The 21069-nt window shown below is 32.0% G+C and overlaps 2 protein-coding genes across 3 annotated transcripts in view; both read left to right on the forward strand.

Moving 5' to 3' along the window:
* The window catches only part of LOC108558569 (runt-related transcription factor 1-like), a 38501-nt gene extending 37007 nt beyond the window's left edge, over window positions 1-1494 (forward strand). For both annotated transcript variants that reach the window (XM_017915531.1, XM_017915533.1), the window contains exons 4-5: window positions 653-805; window positions 976-1494. In XM_017915531.1, coding sequence (XP_017771020.1) covers window positions 653-805; window positions 976-1424 — 602 coding nt within the window. In that variant the 3' untranslated portion in view covers window positions 1425-1494. The remainder of the gene's footprint in view (window positions 1-652; window positions 806-975) is intronic.
* A 4032-nt stretch (window positions 1495-5526) lies between these two features.
* LOC108558568 (chloride intracellular channel exc-4) lies at window positions 5527-20807 on the forward strand. Its single transcript, XM_017915530.1, has 3 exons — window positions 5527-5732; window positions 19703-19969; window positions 20144-20807. Exons 1-3 carry the CDS (start codon window positions 5661-5663, stop codon window positions 20576-20578), a joined length of 774 nt encoding a protein of 257 aa, XP_017771019.1. The 5' UTR covers window positions 5527-5660; the 3' UTR covers window positions 20579-20807.
* Window positions 20808-21069: the final 262 nt, after the last annotated feature.

Genomic DNA, 21069 nt, shown 5'->3' on the forward strand with positions numbered 1-21069 from the left:
GTCGACCGCAGTTTTGCAAGAGCTGTAAATGACACCTTATTAGTTAGGATTATCCTGCTAGCACTCGCCAACCCTTCGCACCGTGTTATTATTAAATTCTGACGCGGCTTTAATTAAACTTGAAGCCAAAGTCTTTAAAGCGACCCCCGCCGCCGCTTTCGTTGCCGCCTCAGAAACAACAACAAACAATTTTGAAGGCAAGGGACACGAAGGGTTCGAAAAAAGACGATACAAGAAGAACGACGTGTATTGGATGTTGAAGTTGCGATGTGTGTTTGATCAGGAGGCAAGGCGAGCGCGCAAACCAACGGCAACAGGTTTTATTTCAATTTACTTCTGATTATGTCAATGCCTCGTGGAAGGATATTGAATTTCAGGCCTCACCAGAGAAGTAGACCCGTAATTACCTGTAATGTGCTAAGCCAGAGTTATTTCAATGGATCGGCTACTGAATCCATTTCCAACTACTGCTTCTTGTTTTATTGCCTCCGTTACACCACGTATCTCCATCGTTGTCTTTTTTTATTTATTTATTTTTTGTTCCCTTATTATTACTTTTTGTCTTCGATTCCTTCAACCTCTTCACGTCTTGACGTACAATTTAAGCTTCCGCTCGATGTATTCATTTTTTTTATTTGTTTATTTTCTTCAGATGTACCGACCAGCTTAAACGGTGGCGTAGGCCATTGTCCGAGTTCTTGGCCTGAATATCCGACGCCGTATCCAGGATACAGTCCTCCTCAACCACCAGGTTACTATGATCATCATCAGGACAACAGCCAGGCCTTGAGTTCTTTACCCACAGGTACTGTATTTTGTCCTGTTTTTGTTTTAATTAAAAACTGAAACACTGATAAATATGTAATATTCGGCTTCGATATGCATGAAACCACAATTATTTAATTAGTTTGATTTGATTTAATTATTGGAGCGTCGGCGGATCGAAAAATCGAGTAAATATTTGTGGTTTTGCAGTTCTGCCGGAAGCGCAGCACGAGTACGTCAACACCAGCCTGACGTCGCCTCCGACGAGCTTCAACAGCGCCAAAGCGGAGCTGGACCAGATGAACATCTGCACGAGCCCCAGGTACACCGATCCCAACGCCTACTGTCCGAACAACTGGACACCATCGGCGAATTACCCTTCCAACTACAACTACTATCCGCTGAACAATAATCCGCAGCAGATTGCCAATCCTACCACCATGGTTTACACGCCGTACCTATACTCAACCATCAACCAAAACCAAATACACCTGCACGTGCACAGCAGTCCGGAGAAGAACGAGCATCAGAACTATACGGAATCCCTTGCCCCCATACGGGTGTGCACTGACGTTTTATCCCAAACAGACACTAGCATGCAACCGCAGATCGAAAGGACCCCGGTGACGGATCCCAACAACGTCTGGAGACCATACTAAAACGGACATCAACTGCGATTCAACCGAATTGATTTAACTAAATGCATATCAAAATCTATGTGATTCTGTAGGAAACAAATATATATTATAATAATTACTATTATTATCGAAATATATATATATATTATAAATACTATACTATAAGTCTATTGTAAATAGTTTATACATAAATGCAATGTTTTAAAAGATTAATTTAAATTGAAATAAAGTCAAAAAAATATCGGTATTATTTTCTTTTATTACACAGTACACACCCAAATAAAATCTATGACAACAACTAAATTTAAATTTAACTTTTATATCTATCCTTCCCTAAATTATATAAAAAAAGAGTAATCATAAAAATACGTAATTAAAAAGTTCTATTCATAAAATATTGTCAATCTTCCTTCATAATACATATATTAAAAAAAGTTACAATTCTTAATTCATAGATTTATATTAATAGTATCATCTCTGTGATCTACAACAGTGTTTGGGAAGTTTGGGAAAACTTTTTGGTCCGCGACCACTTAAAAAATTTAAAGGACCCCCCGAAGATTGGGTATGTATAGAAAAACGTAGAAAATCAATTTTTCTGCGACCCACACTTTAAGAATCACTGATTAATAACACAACAACTAACATTTTTAACTCTAACAAAGTTGTTTGATTACAATTTGATTTACACTCAACATCTTATATTAATAATATCATAAGTACATCATAGTAGTTGCTACATCTGACATTTTTGTTTTATATAACGCATAGTGTGGATGCAGCATTTATTATCATGAATACATAAAATTTAAATATTTGTATCACGAAATAATGAAAAGATAACTAAAATCAAAAAAGACAAATTTACCTGTAAAGTCTAATATATAAACTATGTATCTTAAAAAAGAACAAATAAATATTAGAATTCTATTGTTAATAATAATATCAAAGATCAAAATTTCATGCCTAATTGTAATACTAAAATAAACGCTTAAACTGTGCACGTGTGTAAATAGAGTTGCCTGTGCTGATCTGAATTAAAATTTCAATTTGAAATACGTTTAGAATGTCCACAATATGTACTATTATAACCAGAAAGTAAATTAACAATAATAATTTTGAAGCAAAACAATAAAAAATTACATATAAATTACTAATGTTATGTTCTTTCAACAAAAATATAATTTATCAAATATTTACACTACATGATCTAATTTCATATGATTTAATTCATGTACAAGAAGTACCAATTTTTTTTTTCTATAAAATAAGTAAAGAATTCACTAATTAAGACAAAACTCTTCAAAAACTAACATTTCATATTAGATTCTTTTAATAATGATCTACGTTAATAAATTATTGTATAATAAATTATTAACATGTTAAAGCAGTTCAAAGCTCTTAATACATAGAGCATAATGTTAATAATTTAAATACATAATTCATTGTAAATTAATGCTGAATTTTCGATTACATTAACCTATTTATTATAAATTTAACGCCAAAATCAGATTATGCATGTAAAATTTCCAACTGACATAATTTTTATCTGGTTTTAAAAATAGTTTATCATAAAATGTTTGCCATATTCTGATAACATTTTTATAGTAAGATTAGTTGAATTTAATTGCAAAAAAAATCGTTCTTAAATATTGACCTAAATATAGGAAAAAAATTGTATATTTAAAAAATCCACTTGAAATAATTTAATGCAATTTTATTTAATTTGATTATTTATATCCAGGTACCAAAATACTGATTTCAGTTATTTTTAACCAAATTATCAATATTTTAAAACTACTCGACGGAATTAATGTTGTATCTAGTAGTAAAACGATGCAAATTCATTAGATAACGATCAATGTATGCTTTAAGATGAATGTACGAATGAAATTATAGTACTTTTAATGTTATAATTCAGTCTACTCGAAGCCTAAATTTTCCTATTTACTATATGTTCATTTAACCTTGTTGTCTTAAAACGCATCTTAAGACCACTAAATGAGGTCTTACTGTATATAGACGTTACAATTCCTAATAACTTAATTTTACATAAGTAATTTCTTAAGTCTTACAAATATTTCAATTTTTCAAGTATTTCTTTATTTCACATTTTGATAGATATTAAATGTCATAAATCAGACATTTAATTGTCATAAAAATCAGCAAAGTATTCATGTAATTCTCGTCGCGTCGGTATAGTTAATATTTCTGTTCGCAACAGTAAAATTAATCAGCAAGATGTCTATGCAATCAGAAAATGAAGAAGATCAGCAAATAAGTTTCGGTTTGGTCGGAATAGCAGGAACGCAGGAGTTTCAGAAATGCCTCACGTACATAGAACTACTACACAACAGGTTTCCAGACAAATATCAGGAACCGCAAATTAGACCCATGCTGGATTATGACTGGGAAGAGTATTTGGTGTATGCAAAGAGGAAATACGGAGGCGGATTCTGGACGCTGAAGAAACAACACGTCGTATTCCTCAACGGTACATTTCTCGGAGATGATGAAGACCTGTTGGAGTATTTGAGGAAGGACATGCATATCTATTTGAGAAGAAATTACAAGTGTTTGGGACGTGCTGCTGTTGTGGATATCTTCAAGAAGTACACGGAAATCGGGGTTTCATCACCAACGTATTCATTAGTTTCTAAACTGAACTCTAAATATGATTTCAGAGGAAATTTGTTTTCTTAACAATCGCGATGAATCACCAAGTTATTGGAAATATTATCTTCATGGTAAAATAAATACATCACTTAATTCGTTGATTTCAAGATCTAAAATACTTAGTATTTTTAGTTGTACACAGATTTGGTTCCAAAAACCTGTAAGAACTTTTTGAAGAAATGTCGAAGTCGACATCAGGGTTATATTGGAGCACCTATCCATAGGTTTACTACAATTTTCTAATAATTTCAAATAATTCTACTTCGTGTTTAAGGATAATGCAAGGAAGTTGGATCCAATTTGGAGGTAACCATTTGAAGCAACACAAGTGGCGTTCCTGCGAGAACTACAAAATTCCACACAATCGTCGCGGGGTTTTATCAATGTGTAACAATGGAAGACATAAGGATAATATGACTCAATTCTCTGTTTCGCTAAGTCCTACGGATTGGATGAACTGTAGATACGTTGCTTTTGGGTAAACATCTAAAAGTTCTTTATATTTAGTATATTGTAACAATTTCTTCAAATTTTACAGACAGATGATTCAAGGAAACAACATTTTGGAAAAAATAGAAAAGTGCAAAACTTATTACGAGCATCCTAACAAAGATGTTATTAAAATCGTGAATTCCGGCGAATTTAGTTTCGACAGTTCGGTATCCGATAAGGCGATGAAGGCTATTGACGATTACATAGAAAATCGTGAGAATAACCAGGTAGTGGATATCCTAGATGCGCGGGCTATTCCTTCGGAATTGCTGGAGAAGAACTACAAGCGCGGAGACTATTGGTTTATCAAAGACAACATGCATTATCCGATGGACAATTATCCTTATTCATCGGAGGAAGAGTTTAGAATGAGTATAGCCTCTTCGGTGGAAGAAGAGTATGATTATGACTACGATTTACTCTTCGACAAGTATGGAATATCTTCAGAATACATTTTGCGCCTGTTGAGTGAAGGCTACCAAAATGATCATTTATTATCCAGTGTACATCTTAGTAATATACAGAGTGTTAGTAGACATCATGTTTTGGAAAGTATATTGTCAATGGGTGGAGAAGGTTAATGACTAAAATTTACAATGTTAATTAATAAATCAAATTCTACAAACTACAGAGATTGATATATCCTACTTTTAACTTAGTTATCCCGAATTTTGATTATAATTTCTTATTGGAATGTATACGTCTTTTTGAAATTCTTAATTTCATTAGAAGATCTGAAAGCTGTCTCCAAAAATATTTACTATTTAAAATATAGAACATATAATTTGTATAGGATACGTATGGAGTGTTGCCTATGGTGGTGTACCACGAGGATCATTCTTGGGGCGATGGCAGCGCTTGTTGATGTCGCAGTACTACTTTCTAGATTCCTGCCACAAAATTATCGATTACTCTTTTTTCCACAGCGGAATTGGCGGTGGGGACTACAATCCTGTATCAAAACCAGTCCGTTTGCAACTGGAGAGCGGGATCAACGGTGGGTTTAGTTTAGTATTGTACAATAGTGCTGCAAGTCTGCAACCGCAAACCGTTTCGTAAATTGCAACTGGAAGTAGCGGAAGAGGCACCATGTCGGAAGAGATCGCGGAAAACGGACACGCGAACGGCGGAGACGTCCCGGAAATCGAGCTGATCATCAAGGTGAGTAAACCCCAAAGAGAGCCGCCGCCACCGCAGTCAGGTATACAACCAGAGAGAACCTTAAGCTCCTCGCGGGGCGTGTCTTCCGTCGCACCTTTAATCTTGAAAGTATTATAGCATACAAAGAAAGAGAAGCGGACACTTTCTGAATCTACTTGGTCGGGATGAAACTATCCCAAAAAAAAAAAAATATGTGTATGAAAAATCCCAGCGTGCCCATGACGTAATCCTTTAGCACGGGACCTGCTGACCATCCGTCGGCCGATCGTGCAAAAGAAGTAAATCAAATAATACTAACTAGAAAAAAAAAACTTCGTTCGTTTTGACACATGAATAATTGCGGACACGGTCCATTTTTGGCTTACCGGACGAAAATGGCCTTGGCAGCAAAACTAGCAAATGCAGCAGCAACAGCACAGGCTATTTGTGAAATTGCATTTTGCACATACGAATACCATGGCACTTCCCCCCACGATCAAGTGGTCCACATGTTGGAAATGCCCCGATGGAAACGTCAAACCTATTCTGGAACCGAGCTAAACAAAGGCGAAGCCTCTTGATCATTAAGAGACAAAAAAAATAGAGTTTTAGTGGAATCCAACTGGAATTGGTATTTCGAGCAATAATTAAAAAGCAACAACATTAACAATAAAACCTTGGTTCATTTACATAGAACAATACTTTTAGTTATTAACGTAAAACATGCACATGCGTAAATACATATTCATTTGTGTTCAATAAATTAAAAAAAAATATACAGAAATGTTCATGTCTAGTATTCACTTTAATATTAACTGCGTTCTACGGTTTCAATCAACAAAGCTTTTTAAACTGTTGATTCACCAATATTAGTCTAAATTCGTCATAAAGACTTGTATTGTTGTCAGTAACACTGCACCCTGTATCTCGTATCTTAGAATCATATCATATTACCTTGAATTTCTGTATATTTTTATACATGTTTAAACATTATGTTTCATTATTTGCTTTTAGTAATCTACAGTTACCGTTTCAAATCAACATAAGTCTAAGCCTCATAACATTAACTGAACTTTCAGCTATTCTGTAAACAACATATACTTTTTTCAGTGAAATCTATCAAGATTCAGGCCAAATAATTCTTTCAATGAATAATGTCTGAAAATACATTGGCGATCGACCAAAAATCATTACGCGATCCAAATTATTGACACTCATGATTTACTGCTTGGTGTTGAACTTTAATACTATTTTTATTTTCCATTACAAAACTTTTTTAAACGCATTTATTAATTTAAGTAAATAAATTCATTGACTTATTAGTAATTAATTTACTTATTAATAAAATAATTTGAAAGTTATATTAATTTTGTCATTTGCCTATTTTTTAATAAACAAATAATTTTGGTACTTTAACTTTTCATACTTTAGACCAGAAGTTCCCAAACTTTTTTATGTCGTAAACCCTTTTCCATGTTTTTTGGTTTTGGGTAGACCCTCTACTTACCTGATATTGATTTTTGTAAATTTATTATTTATATTGGGACATCTTTATAATTATTAAGATCTTTGCTCTGAGACTGCGCGTATGCTTGTAACAAGATGATACTGGTATATCATTATGTGCAGGTTTTTACAAGTTCAAAATGTATTGCGATCACAAATCCAATGCCTACATCCTACAACTTACACAATTTTATAAACATATATATTTTTTACTTGATAGGTACTTTTATAAATAATGTATATGTCTTTATATTATAAGATAGTATAATGTAAGTAAATAGGTACTATCAGTGTATGTTGAGATCCACTATTGTGGACCCCATTTTCATTTCATGGACCCCCAAAATTTTTTTTCGCTGACGTAGACCCCTTGCAGGTTGTCATAGACCCCTGGGAGTCGATATAGACCACTTTGGGAATCACTGCTTTAGACTAAGGTCAGTCCATGTGTCTATGTATCTAAAACTGTAATCACCGCATTACAACAAATAGAATTTCGAACGTCATTGGTAATGAGTAAATAAAAATATCAAAAACCTGTAACTATATAACAACGTTAATCATAATTACGAATGTGAGTAAACTGCAATTACATAATTGCATTTAATTTTGATGTAGATATAAGAAAAAGTGTGGTATAAGGATAAATCTATTACACTGTGCAGCATACTAATTAGTATAAGAATTATTTTAAATTGCCGTGCGCGGAGGAAAACTGTAATGCTTTGGGGGCATGAATAAAACATTAATTCATCGTTTCGGTTTCGTAATCAACCCGATGACAGTTCCAAAACGAAGATGGCATTTCGATTTACCATTCACGTATTTCCTCATATTTGAGAAACAACGATTCTAGAAAATATTAGAAGAATATTACCATTTTTTAGCAAGATTGTGTTAATTCTATTTAATTAATGTTTAAGTTTCTTATTTGTATTAATTGTAGTTCCAAGAAGTGTTAGTTTCTTACTGGAGCTAAAAGTATAATTACAAATTAACTCTAAGGTCAACAATTTACCTTTCAGCAATCGTGTGCTTCTTTTTAAGTATACTTTTTTTTATTCCTGAAGGAAACACTGAACTAAATAAACCACACATGATATGAACATAGCATAATCGCATCGAATGACCTAGTTCAATATTACTTAGATCCTTGTTAAATAACCGACTGTTAAATTAACCAACAGATGATAATATCAAGTTTATTATTGCTTCAAAACGAGTTTATGTTTTTGGTCACTCTCACTTCATAAATGAATCATGCAACTACTTTTTTTTATATAGTAATTCTCCATCTTTTCTGTTCATTTGCGACGTTCTTCTCATGACCCATTCATTTAGCTATGACTCACAGAAGTATTAAAAAAATGTTATTAAATAGAAGAATCAACGAAGATGCAGGAATGCGTTAACTCTAACCACCAATTAAACGGCTTAAGCACGATTTTAATTGCGATGGAAATTGAATAACATGTATTTTTTTTAAACTCATATTTGTATACGAATAGTGAAAGTGGGACTACTTTTAACCAATTGCAAAAGTGAATCCTTTGACTACCAAAACAATGCTGATGCGCAGTACACTTGACATCTGTTTGTTTAACTCTCTTAACATGCTGTTGCTCTTAAGGTCCCACATATTCCAAGGAAATGCCATATTTGTGCATGAGAAATGCGATATCTTAATTCGGTTTTAATTAATTTAGGCTTGTAAATATAAGTTTATAAACACGACAATTCGCATTTGGAAAGTATTTTAATGAATAGAAAAATAATTAATCCGGGTATTTTTTCTTTATATACATATCTAATTTGTAGTGATATTTATTACTTGTAAACAACATTTTTTTTATGTGCGAACAAATGCAGGAAAATATAAAAATGTTTATTGTTCGTAACAATTTATGGTTTTGTTACCGTAACAGTAGAATATTAGTCATTGCAATGGTAAAAACAATTGAAGATTATAGCCAACAAAATCAGACGATGACAAATAATTATTTAAAACTTTTTATTTATAAGACATTTAGCAACAAATCACAGTTTTCATTTGATTGTTTATTAAAACTAACCACTAAAGTTTATAAAACATTCATAGTATTATCCAATATGAGTCAATAAGAGTAGAACAACAATATTTCGCATAGTCCGGTTTGTTTCGACATTGGACTATTTGCACAAAAAGAGACTTATGTATAGGATAAAAACACGATTATTTATGCATTTCGTGTTCATTTTTTATAATTAATCCACACTTATCGAAATCGCACTATGATATCATAGTGCTAAATTTATTAACAAAATGCGATTTCGATAAGTGTGGATTTTGTTAAAAGAAAAATATATTAAAAAGTATTTTGCTGGTAACAAGAACATGAATATAAGGAAATTACACAAGTTGTTCAGGTTTTTTTTGAGATTTGTAATATGTGTTCTATATTGTTGTATAACAGTATATACCTTGTTTATACATCATACCTTGTTTATTGTAAATTAATTCAATGATTAAGTTTCACTTCCTATTTTATAATTTCTATGATTTATATAGAAAATGTTCACGAAAACCGTAAAAATTAAGTTTTTATGATTTTCAGTTGATAGAACATAGTGGGTCACTTAGGAAGTAGCAAATATTTCTATTAATAATTTGTTCTTTCCTTATAGAATAGATAAAATAATAGATTTTATGAAAATCATAGTTTCTGTAAAAATGTCATAGGAAACCCTATGATGAAAACAAATACTTCTATCAATAATTTGTTCTATACTAAAAGAGTAGAAGAGAAAATTAAGAAGTATTTTAACTTAAGACATTTGAAAATCCTTTTCAGTTTAAAACGTATGTTCTATTTGTGTCTTTAGTGTGTATAGAGCCAAAAATAAGATAAATTTAGCAAGATCCAAAATAATAAAATTCTGTTACTTCTATTAATTTCACAAGCATTAGAAAACTAATTATAAGTGAATTATAATTGATGTGAATTCATTTATTTACTAATCTTAATTGGACTTATTACTACTACTACTAATGAATGAAGTGTTTATTATATTTTCATTAAATTAAATGATCAACCATTTATAATCCATGGTTTTTCATTGATAGGAATAATGAACTTCTTAAAACTATTGAATCATTTCAGTATATAAATAACAGACATTAAAGCATTGTTTAATTTAAAAAACAGCTTAGTGCTTTTCCTTGTAAAACCAGAATTCTCGAAAATCAAGCCGCAATCAATCTTTGAACAAAGCGGAAACCAAACGCAAGATATGCGTCGCTAATGTTTCCTACAGGATAATGGAGTTCTTGCGTAATCATCGTGCGTGCGATATCCATTCGTGAAATTGTAAAACAACAAAAAAATCCATAAATCACGGCCGGAATCATCGAAGAAGAGAAAACTGTCGATCTCTGTGTAATTACAATCATCCTAATTGAGTAATTGGGTATTTTTTTTTAGAAATTTCAGAGTTGAAAGAGAAATGTCCGCCGGTGGAAGTACAGTTAGTTAGTTACTGGAGACCTCTAAATTGTTGTTTATTAATAGGCAGACCGTAAACAATCCAAGTCCGTAAATTGTAATGCATTAATGTCGTTGCTTGTTTTCAGTTAAATCATCGTTTCTTTTGTGCTTTCGGAAACGAAATGGGTTTACACGAAATCATTAACGATTGTCTGTTTGATTGAACAAACGAAAAAAATAATAGGGCGTACGCTTTTGACCTGCATAGTGTTTGGTAATTCATGCGACATACAACACGTCTGCACCTATTTGGGTATTCAATGCGTTGCTTGTATTAAACCCAAAGAACTTAAAAAAAACAGTACATTTCCTATTGGAAATTTTGTTAGTTCGCTGAAATTTGTTAAGATTTTAGGAGAATTATATAATAAATTAAAATAAACAGTTTGGAAAAATAATTTGTTATATTTAACATAAATGAAAGAATTAATTTTATGAAATTTATTAAAATTTTAGGTGTATCATAGAAGTAATATGAGCAGTTTGTTTTTGAAATCTGGTTAGTTGTAATTATACTTCTATATATGTTACGGTAAAAGTACATAATCGGTAAATATACATGTATACATTTACCACCGGGAAATGTATACATTTACCCAATGACGTAAATGTTCATATAAGTAAGTAACTTATATATTAAAATATATAAGTTATGTCATGCACACAAACACAGAATTATTTTATTTCGAACCTAACACATTGTTTACTGGTGACCTAACCTAACCTTGATACAACAAATGTAACTCGTATTTATTATTTTCAACATTTACCGGTAGAAGTAGATATGTGACGCTGCTGTCAGATTTATACTTTCATTTACCTACAAGTTCGGTAAACGTATACATTTACTACCGATTGTGTATTTTTACTGTGACATATATACTAAAAGTTTTGTTAATAAAAGTGTACATTTCTCTACTTAATTTGTTAATATTTCAGTCGAATTATATACGAAAGTAATGAAAATCAGCGTTTTTCAAAATTATTGCAGTGTGATTCAACATATTTGTTTGTAGTTATACTACGATCCCAATGTTTATACCATACATTTTGTCATTTAAAATTTATCCTGACCTATGATTCTTTAGAAACGCTGTTGTAAATAATATCTTGGTTGTTTTACTTGTATCAAACTCATACTTAAAAAGAACGTTAGTTTTTCATTAGGAATTGTTCGTTAATTTACTGAAATTTGTTAATATTTCAGTCGAATCAGCGTTAGCCACATGACTTATATTTTTGTAGTTGAATTACAAGGTTGAGAAACGCTGATTTAAATATCGTGTTTGTTTTACTTGTATTGAATTCGAGCTTAAAAATATCGTAATTAAAAAAAAGTTAATTTACAGATGATTCATATATAGTGGTAAGAAATAACGTAAACAGTTGTTTTTAAATATCTGGTTTGTGGTTACATCATCGTCTCTTGAGAAATTGCTGCAATATTTGTTTAAATCTGCGAGTTTATTGACTTCGAAACGTATTAAGTTTCAGTAAAACTAAGAAGTAAAAAAAAATATATGTATAACCTGAGATACGGTGCTGTTCTCGTGGGCGTTGCTCCAAAGCAGGAGCCTTGGCCTTAATAAAAATTCTTTTGAATTGCACGACTCAATGGTTACCAGTCTAAATATTAAACCGCTAATCCCGAACGCCCACCGACTGAAAAATAAGAAAGACATAAAGATCAACTGCATTACAGTTGTTTCCCAACACCTCTTTTCATAGGACTTCAAGTCTAATCCATCCAAAAATCCAAAAATAATGACTCACAATTCATGTGCACAATTTCGCTTTGTTCTAAGGCCTTCCTTGCGCAACAACCGAAAATTCGAAGCACGCTTTCTCTAAAAAAAAAAGAACACTCGTCGGACTTCATGAATCATTTGCTTCATGGTGTGGGTCGCATGAAGCGAGAGAAATAACCAAAGAGACAACTTGCTGCTACTGCTGCTTGTCGTTGGTAACCTCGATGCAATATTTCCGACCCATTTATAGTAATTTTATTTCTCTTCTAACTCATTCTGCACAACCAAAGACCTTTTATTGTTTCCCAATTCAGTTGAAATATTGCATTTATAAATCGATATGGAAAAAAATACGTTTATTTATTTACTTTTTTTGAAAGTGTCGCTAAGAGAAATGCGTTGTTAGGTAATAACAACCGCTAAAGGAATCTCGATCCGAGCTATGCGGAATTCAGTTAAAGGCGAAAATATTTAAGAGGAAGGAAAAAAATATATACTAACATTAGACACGTTATTGTCTCGGTGTGGCGTTATTATCGAGTGGCATTAAAGTGTGACAAATTATGTAATTGAAGACAATGGGAAAACGATGCGGTTCTTTACTTTATTCGAATCGAAAAATTGAATTTAATTGGCAGTGACCCAGTAAATGAGGTTATTTATGGACAAGTAAAAAAAAATGAAAGAAAAACGTTATCAGGAGAATAAAACCTTACGTTATGCAACTGACGCATATAATTTCTCTCTGTGTGTGTGTGAATGCATGAATTAATAATTGCAATTGCGTTTAGGCTAAAGGTCAAACATCGTGGCTTTGCGTTTGTTGAATAATTATAAAACACCTTTTATTCCATGTATACATTTAAGTGCAAATTAAAGTTTTCAATGGATTTATAACTCGTTTTATTGATCGATGATTTATTACCGTTATTTGTTGTTTGGTGGTGTAGCTCGAGGAGTTTTGTGAATTTCTAGAGTATTTGCTACTGATTTTCATAAATTATTTATGAATTTCAAATGTAGGTTATATAATTTACTTTTAAAGTAAATACTGAAACTCATCACATATGCGTACAACTCCCATATTTAAAGGTGCGTTTACACTACTTGGTATTAGTTTATTTGAAAACTTGTAGAAAATAGTAAACTAGATTTATTTGTTATTACATATAGTTTAGTTACTTACTTGCCTATATACAAGTAATGATACTTGTACTTTTGTAAAACGCATATATCCAAGTTTGTAGAGTATTAAAGATTTGCTATTGATCATTACATTTAGTTACTTACTTGCCTATATAGAAGTAATGTTACAAGTACTTTTGCAATACGCTTATATCCAAGGAGTTTTGTGAATTTGTAGAGTATTGAAGATTTGCTATTGATTTTTATAAATTATTTGTGCATTTGAAATGTAGTTTTATATAATTTACTTTTAATGAAATACTGAAACTCATCAGATATACGTACAACTCTCAAATCTAAAGGTGCACTACTTGGTAATAGTTCATTAGAAAAATTGCAGAAAATAGTGGACTTGATGTCATTACATTTGGTTTAGTTACTTGCCTATATACAAGTAATTTTACTTGTACTTTTGCAAAACGCATATATCCAAGTTTAGAATGATATAATAATATAAGAGGTGCGTACACACTACTCGGTGTTAATAATATGGACATATGTAACATGAAAAATTACTTGCCAAGTCACGAGTAGTAATAAACTATAAATCTCTATAAACAATTTCATTACAGAATTATGCAACTAAAAATATACAGTTAATATGTATTGTATAAGTATTTTAATATAGATAGTGAATGAACTAATTTTCAAATTGCTTAACTTTTATCAACTGTCAAACATAATTAAATCAATTTATTTTTTGTACGTTAATAATTGTAGTTTGTTTCTGATAAAGGTAACAGCAATTTCGAATAGATTTAGGTCCACTTAACACACATATTTTTTTTAAGTTGCTACAAGCATTATCTATACACGCGTCGCTTTTGGACACACCGCAATTCAGGTCGAATTTAATAAACATTACGTTTCCGTATTGAGCCGACTTTTATTGATAGAACAGATGGCAATTCGGTGGAACGCGTCACACGATTGATGTTCTGACGCAACGGACCGCACAAGAACCTCTTCAGAATCTCTGATGTAATCATGTATTTTTGTAAACGCAAGACTTTCAGTTCAATGTTTATTTTTATAATCGATTTGCCATGTCTAAATTTAAAATTGTGAACATTTTAAATCAAATTTTTGTTTTTTTAATTGATACAAAATTAAAATATTATATCAAATTTTTACAAACAATTTTATATCTGTTATTTCCACAAAGTTCGATATGTAAACCTAAAATTTACAATTTTTTGATTTTTGGGACAATAAATCTTCAATGTTTATGTAAGAAATAATTAAAAACAAGCAATGTACATTAATTTCGTTTTTAGTTCAAAAGCGAGGTAACTGAAATATACATGAAATGTAAAATGACTTAAGTCTAAGCAGTTATTTATAGCCATATCTTTGTTAGTCGGTAGATAAACCGAAAAACAAAGGTGGATTCTGCTACGAATATTAGTAATATAACTAAACGTATTGTTTTCTTTCATAATCTTATCATAATCTAAATTAAACAAAACTGCACTAGAAAATACGTTTTGTCTGTATAGAATGGAGTTTAAATGGAAGATACACTCCTCTTCGATTGCAAATTCTTCTACTCCTACATCCCCCTCTCATCACGCTGTTGGAGCATCACAGACATAAAGAACGCCTCGAGCGTCTCAATATTGCACGATTAACATTTTAGGATAATTGTAAAGAAAGACAGTGTTGTTCATCTCAGAGCAGAATTTAATTCATATTAGCTCATCTTCAGTAACATTTAATAAATGGTAATTAAACATAATATTAGAGAAAAGAGTGTTGAAACAATCACCAGACCATGCGATATTTATGTATGTTAGAGAGAAAGAAAGATTTAAGATGACTCGAGGCATTCCACAGCGCGACAAACGGTATCAAATTGAGTTTGCATTTGGGTCGATTAAATATTTATACGAAGCGGATTACGAATGTATTGGGATGTAGTTGTGATGCATTTGGGTTACTATGTGATGTTACTACTTAGATACGTTTCTTTTCTCTATCTCTCTCTACTTGATCGTATCAACTTAAAAAAGAGAAGCGATGCTAAAAACGTGCGGAATACATTTCATATTGCAGACAAAACAGAATAAAAATAAAGTGAAGACGGAGGAGTGAAAATAATAAACATATGTTGGCTTGGCACAAACGAAAATGCCTTTCTGTTATTACGTAGAAACGCAAATATTTCTTATAATTTGTTGTTGTTAATGTTCACGTATTTTGTTGTTACGGATAAATTCCGATGGATTGGGAACGGATCATTGTTTCAGGTGATTGTGATTTTGTATGTTAAGTTGGAAAGTATTGATTCATTATTTTTATCCTACATACTTTCATCCCGAAGCAGATTTTCTCTGTGGCTGTGCAAGAAGAACAAGTCTGCAGCATAACCGTTTTGATGGTTTAATAATATTTGACCAATCCGTACTCGCTTTCTTCCTTCGCATCGCCAAACGCAGAAGACATTTTCTAAATGTCTCTGCATCCGTTCAAATTCTATTTTCAACAGAATTTTCATATACGTTGTACAAAGTGCTTAAATTCATCGAAAGCTGATAAAAAAACACGTATGGAGAACAATAAACAGTACAAATATATATATTTAGAATGATTTGCGATAATTTAGATAACATACCAAAGTTCTAAGTAACCAGCTAATCTTGCTTTGTATTTTATAATGATTTACTCACATGAAAAATTTACTGATTTTTTACATTTTCTTAAGTATATATGATTCATAATATTTAGTAAAATATATGTTTACTAATAAAACTAAAACTTGATGAAATGTTATATTTGATAGAAATATGCAGTGATTCTCAAAGTTTTGATGATCAAAGTACAATTTACTTATGACCAACATCTGGAAATATATTTTAAGAAAAGATTAGATTATTGGAGATCCAATATCAGGGCTCAAATGGGAATTAAAAAATAAGCACAAATAACCTAAACTTTCTTTTACTGAGGATTCCTAAAAAGTGTTACTCCTAGGCCCCCAAAAAATTAAGTTTAGAAACACTGTTAATTATGTAAATTAATCCAGATTTTGAATACGATTATTCAAAAGTTTGAGGAATTAAGATCAAGAAAATGTTTACTTCGAATGCAACTAGTTGCTATCAATAATTTAATTATGTTATTTATATAATCTCTATGTAAATATATCATTTAGCTTAGAAAGTTTTGAAATCAAATCAAATTCAACATTTAATAATAAATATTACTCAATCCTTGACTCAATTATATTATAATTGCATACATATCTCATATAAAAATAAATAATTTATTATTATTTTTCATTTAAATTATGTACGTAGTATTAAAAATAACTGGTTTCGCTTCATATTGAAAATAATTAAATTTGTTTATGGTTATTTTTGTATAAACATTTAAATTTTCCTTTTCCATTGATTTCTGACAAGTTAAATATAAAAAAAAAAGAATATTTATTGATCATTTTCTAGTGTAAACAATATGTTTTATAATATTATATAAATGAGGCGAAAAATAGCCGAATGGTTAGGTCGCCCTACTCACGATTTCGTAGGCCCTTTGTGAGCCACCTAGGGCCATCATTCATCACAGTCAAATGAAAGATGGACAGTCAAATGAATGAGGTTCAGCATATGGACCTTCAGCCAAGACAATGACAGTGTTAAGGGTAGCAGCAGATTCACAGTGAAAGGAAATATGTCAAAGCCAGGAACTGATGAAATACTCTAAGAAATTGGGTAGCAGTTGGGTTTTACGACAAAAGAGTTGAGAAACGCTGGTATAGAGTAGTTTATAGATAGTTTCAAATATTTCCTTCATTGCATTATTTAGTTGTTGTCCTCGTTATAATCTTGTTGTAATGAATCCTCCTGTTTGTGAGGATTTTGATGGATTTAATACATTATTTGTTGCTTGCAATTATTTCTTTTATCATACTAAATTGAATTGATTTTTGAATTGAAATATCTGTATTAATATTTGTATACATTTTCTATTTTTTTTGTATTTTTTCTTAATAAGTATGTTATTAGCTTTATTGTGTTTAAGATATAAAGAAACAATGAGAGAAAATGCTTTGGATAGATTGCGAGGTGTGTTTTGAAGGTGGGACTGAAGAAGGCGAATGAATGATTGTTTTATGCTAATAGGGGTTTACAAGTTGTAAAGCTTCCTAGTCTGGCAAGGAAATAGAACTTACTCTTCTCCACAGAAATAAAAACTACTTGTACACGTTTGCAGAACATATTGTAAATATATTATTTACGAAACCCAAAGTTGTAAACTCTTGTTTACTTTTAAAAAAAAGAATATTAACGCGTGACCACCTGTAACTCATTATTTTTTCCTTTCAGCGATCTAAATAATACGTAATACACAAAACTACATGCAGCTACAAATTGTGAACGTTTGCGTAAGACGATCGTATGACTTTAAATTACTGTCAATTCGCGATTGGTTATTAAAAGTCGTATTTGCGTACATCAACATTTTTTTTATAAATGCTGACTATTTTTCCTTCGCGGTTTTCATTTCTAATATTTCATAAAATACGTTGAACAATTTTATACTTTCTAAACTATCTTTTTTTTTATTCCATGGATAGTATTTTTTATTCATTTGTTTTCATTCCAATTCATGGAGACACCTACGTATTAACTGTTGATGTTATGACTTCAAAATGCAAAATCGTGCATCATTTCCAATAATAAAATATATAAAATATTCTAATATTAAATAATGGTTAACAATTATTCTTTTATTGAACATAAATAATTATTAATATATGAAAAAAATAGGAAGATTTAACAATTCAGTTTTTTCAACAAAATTCTTATTTAATTACATATACAGTTAGTATTTTTTTGTTCGTTATAAGCATTACTTTCCTATTGTGGTTTTATAGTAACTTACGTCAGCTTGACGTTTTTTTCAATGATGAATATACAAGGACAGTATCAGAAGCTTCAATGTCATTGATGTAATCAGTTTATTATTAACATAATAATTTCAATTTGCTAAAGGTTTTCATTTAAAAATACTTTATGTAAAGAAATCGACTTAGATTTGAGATGTTTTTATTGATATCATTTTGGGTGCGTCTTATAGTCCGGTGCAGTTTATATTCATGAAAGTAACGAATATATAAAACTTAGCTGACTTATTAAGTCTTATTTTGACTAATGTAACTAATAACACATTTATGATGATTGAGTTGAACAGCTGATGTCAATTGAATAAAATGTAGTTCCCATTAGATAGTTGCATTTGGATAATTTTTGAGCAGAGTATGTTAGGCTGCACGTTTTTAACATCTGCCGGAAGTGTGTAGAACAAGGCCATCCGTTGACCAACGGATAATTTTTTGGTAGTTACGACATATCTCTTCTCGCCGATCGACTGAGTCACGCTTGTTGCGAAACGTTCGCAATCCATTGATGATTTGGAATTCGCATGGAGCCGGAGCTCTCGCGTGAAAGAGGAAAGAGCTTTCGTTTAAAAGCAAAATTTTCGTAATTAAAACTCAGCTATTTCGCGCGCTCCATCAATTTTAATTGCCTTTTTGCTTTCATGACCGGCGAAAGTGAATATTACCGGTATTCACATACGACCTAAAAGATATGAAGACGATCCACTTGGAATTTGTTCAGTTCTAGCGATTTTTTTAAGCAAATCTTGGAAGGAATCGGTCTCATGCATAATGCTTTGTTAATTACGAAGAAATTACATGCAATTACAAGTTTCTCGTGTGTTTGCTTGACGAGGCCTCGCCATGGTCTGAAGTCTTCCTCCGACAGAAATGCAAAACAATTTGAATAATCTTTTCGATTCCAATCGATATCTAATTAACATGAACAGAATACCGTTGCTGGTAATAAATGTCCCAGTTGCATTCGGATCTAATTTCGCAAATTGAGGTATACGAAAAAAAACTGCTTAATTGGCGCTTATTCTACTTGGGTTTGCAGTTAATTTGCTTAGGAAGTCGTTAAACTACAGTTTTAATCTGTCCAATTTGAATATTATGTAAAATGAGGATGCTTTGTCTTTTCAGGCGTCGACCATCGATGGAAGACGGAAGGGCGCTTGCCTTTTCTGCCAGGAGTATTTCATGGACTTGTATCTGCTGGCCGAATTGAAGACGATCAGCTTGAAGGTGACCACCGTGGACATGCAGAAGCCACCACCGGATTTCCGCACCAACTTCGAAGCCACGCCACCTCCGATCTTGATCGACAGAGGCATGGCCATCTTGGAGAACGAAAAGATCGAAAGGCACATCATGAAGAACGTACCAGGCGGACACAACCTTTTCGTGCAAGTAAGTATCGTGGTTGGTTTGTCCCAAAACTTCCGCTGCAAACGCTGCTTATCTTATCTTTCCCCGCAACTAAAAATCGATTACCGTTGATAATTTATATTAGCACTGGCTCACGCTTATCTACCTCTGTGCATCCTGTTAATTTGAACGTTTGTAACTCGGTAATGTTTTTAGGATAAAGAGGTCGCCACGTTGATAGAAAACGTGTACGGCAAATTGAAGCTGGTGCTGGTGAAGAAGGACGACAAGAAGAACGCCGCGCCGCTCCTAGCTCACCTGAAGAGGATCGATGAGCACCTGAGGAAACGGGATACTCGCTTCCTTACCGGAGACACCATGTGCTGCTTCGATTGCGAGCTTATGCCTAGGCTTCAGCACATCCGCGTTGCAGCCAAGTACTTCTTGGACTTCGACATCCCCAAAGAGCTTACCTCTCTTTGGAGATACATGTACCACATGTATCAACTGGATGCTTTCACGCAGAGCTGTCCGGCCGATCAGGATATCATCAATCACTACAAACTTCAACAGGCCTTGAAGATGAACAAGCACGAAGAGCTTGAGACGCCCACTTTCACAACTTCAATCCCGATCGATGTTAGTCAATAAATCCACCAACAATTTCCCTCCCATTTAACAACTTCTAAACGCGACATTAGGAATCCAAGCAAATTGAAAACCAGAAAAGTATAAAAAAAAATCTAGTCTTTAATCCTCCCCCACAATCAACACAAACAAATTTAATTCATCGTAATTCGGATAACATTGGATTATGCGCTTGGACATTTACTAACTACTAAATGGACTTCATGTTGTATAATAAACCTCTTTTTTGGAATGTACTTTTATTCACCCTACTAATGAACAAATGTCGCTTTATTTTTTCTAACTAATAGTCAATTGAACTTGGAAATCACGACAGAATATTTGCGTGAGACAGACGACTTTTTACATTTTTATACGAGAAATGCGAAATTCATATTGCCTAAAATCGTCCTTTACTTACTTATATTATTAATATTCTTATTTTCTTTCCTACCCAGTGTATACTTAAGGAACTAAGTATTTTATATTTAAGGATTTATTTCTTTGCCTTTTAC

Source organism: Nicrophorus vespilloides, unplaced genomic scaffold (genome assembly GCF_001412225.1).
Source record: "Nicrophorus vespilloides isolate i.1.1-1 unplaced genomic scaffold, Nicve_v1.0, whole genome shotgun sequence".
Lineage (NCBI taxonomy): Eukaryota > Metazoa > Arthropoda > Insecta > Coleoptera > Silphidae > Nicrophorus > Nicrophorus vespilloides.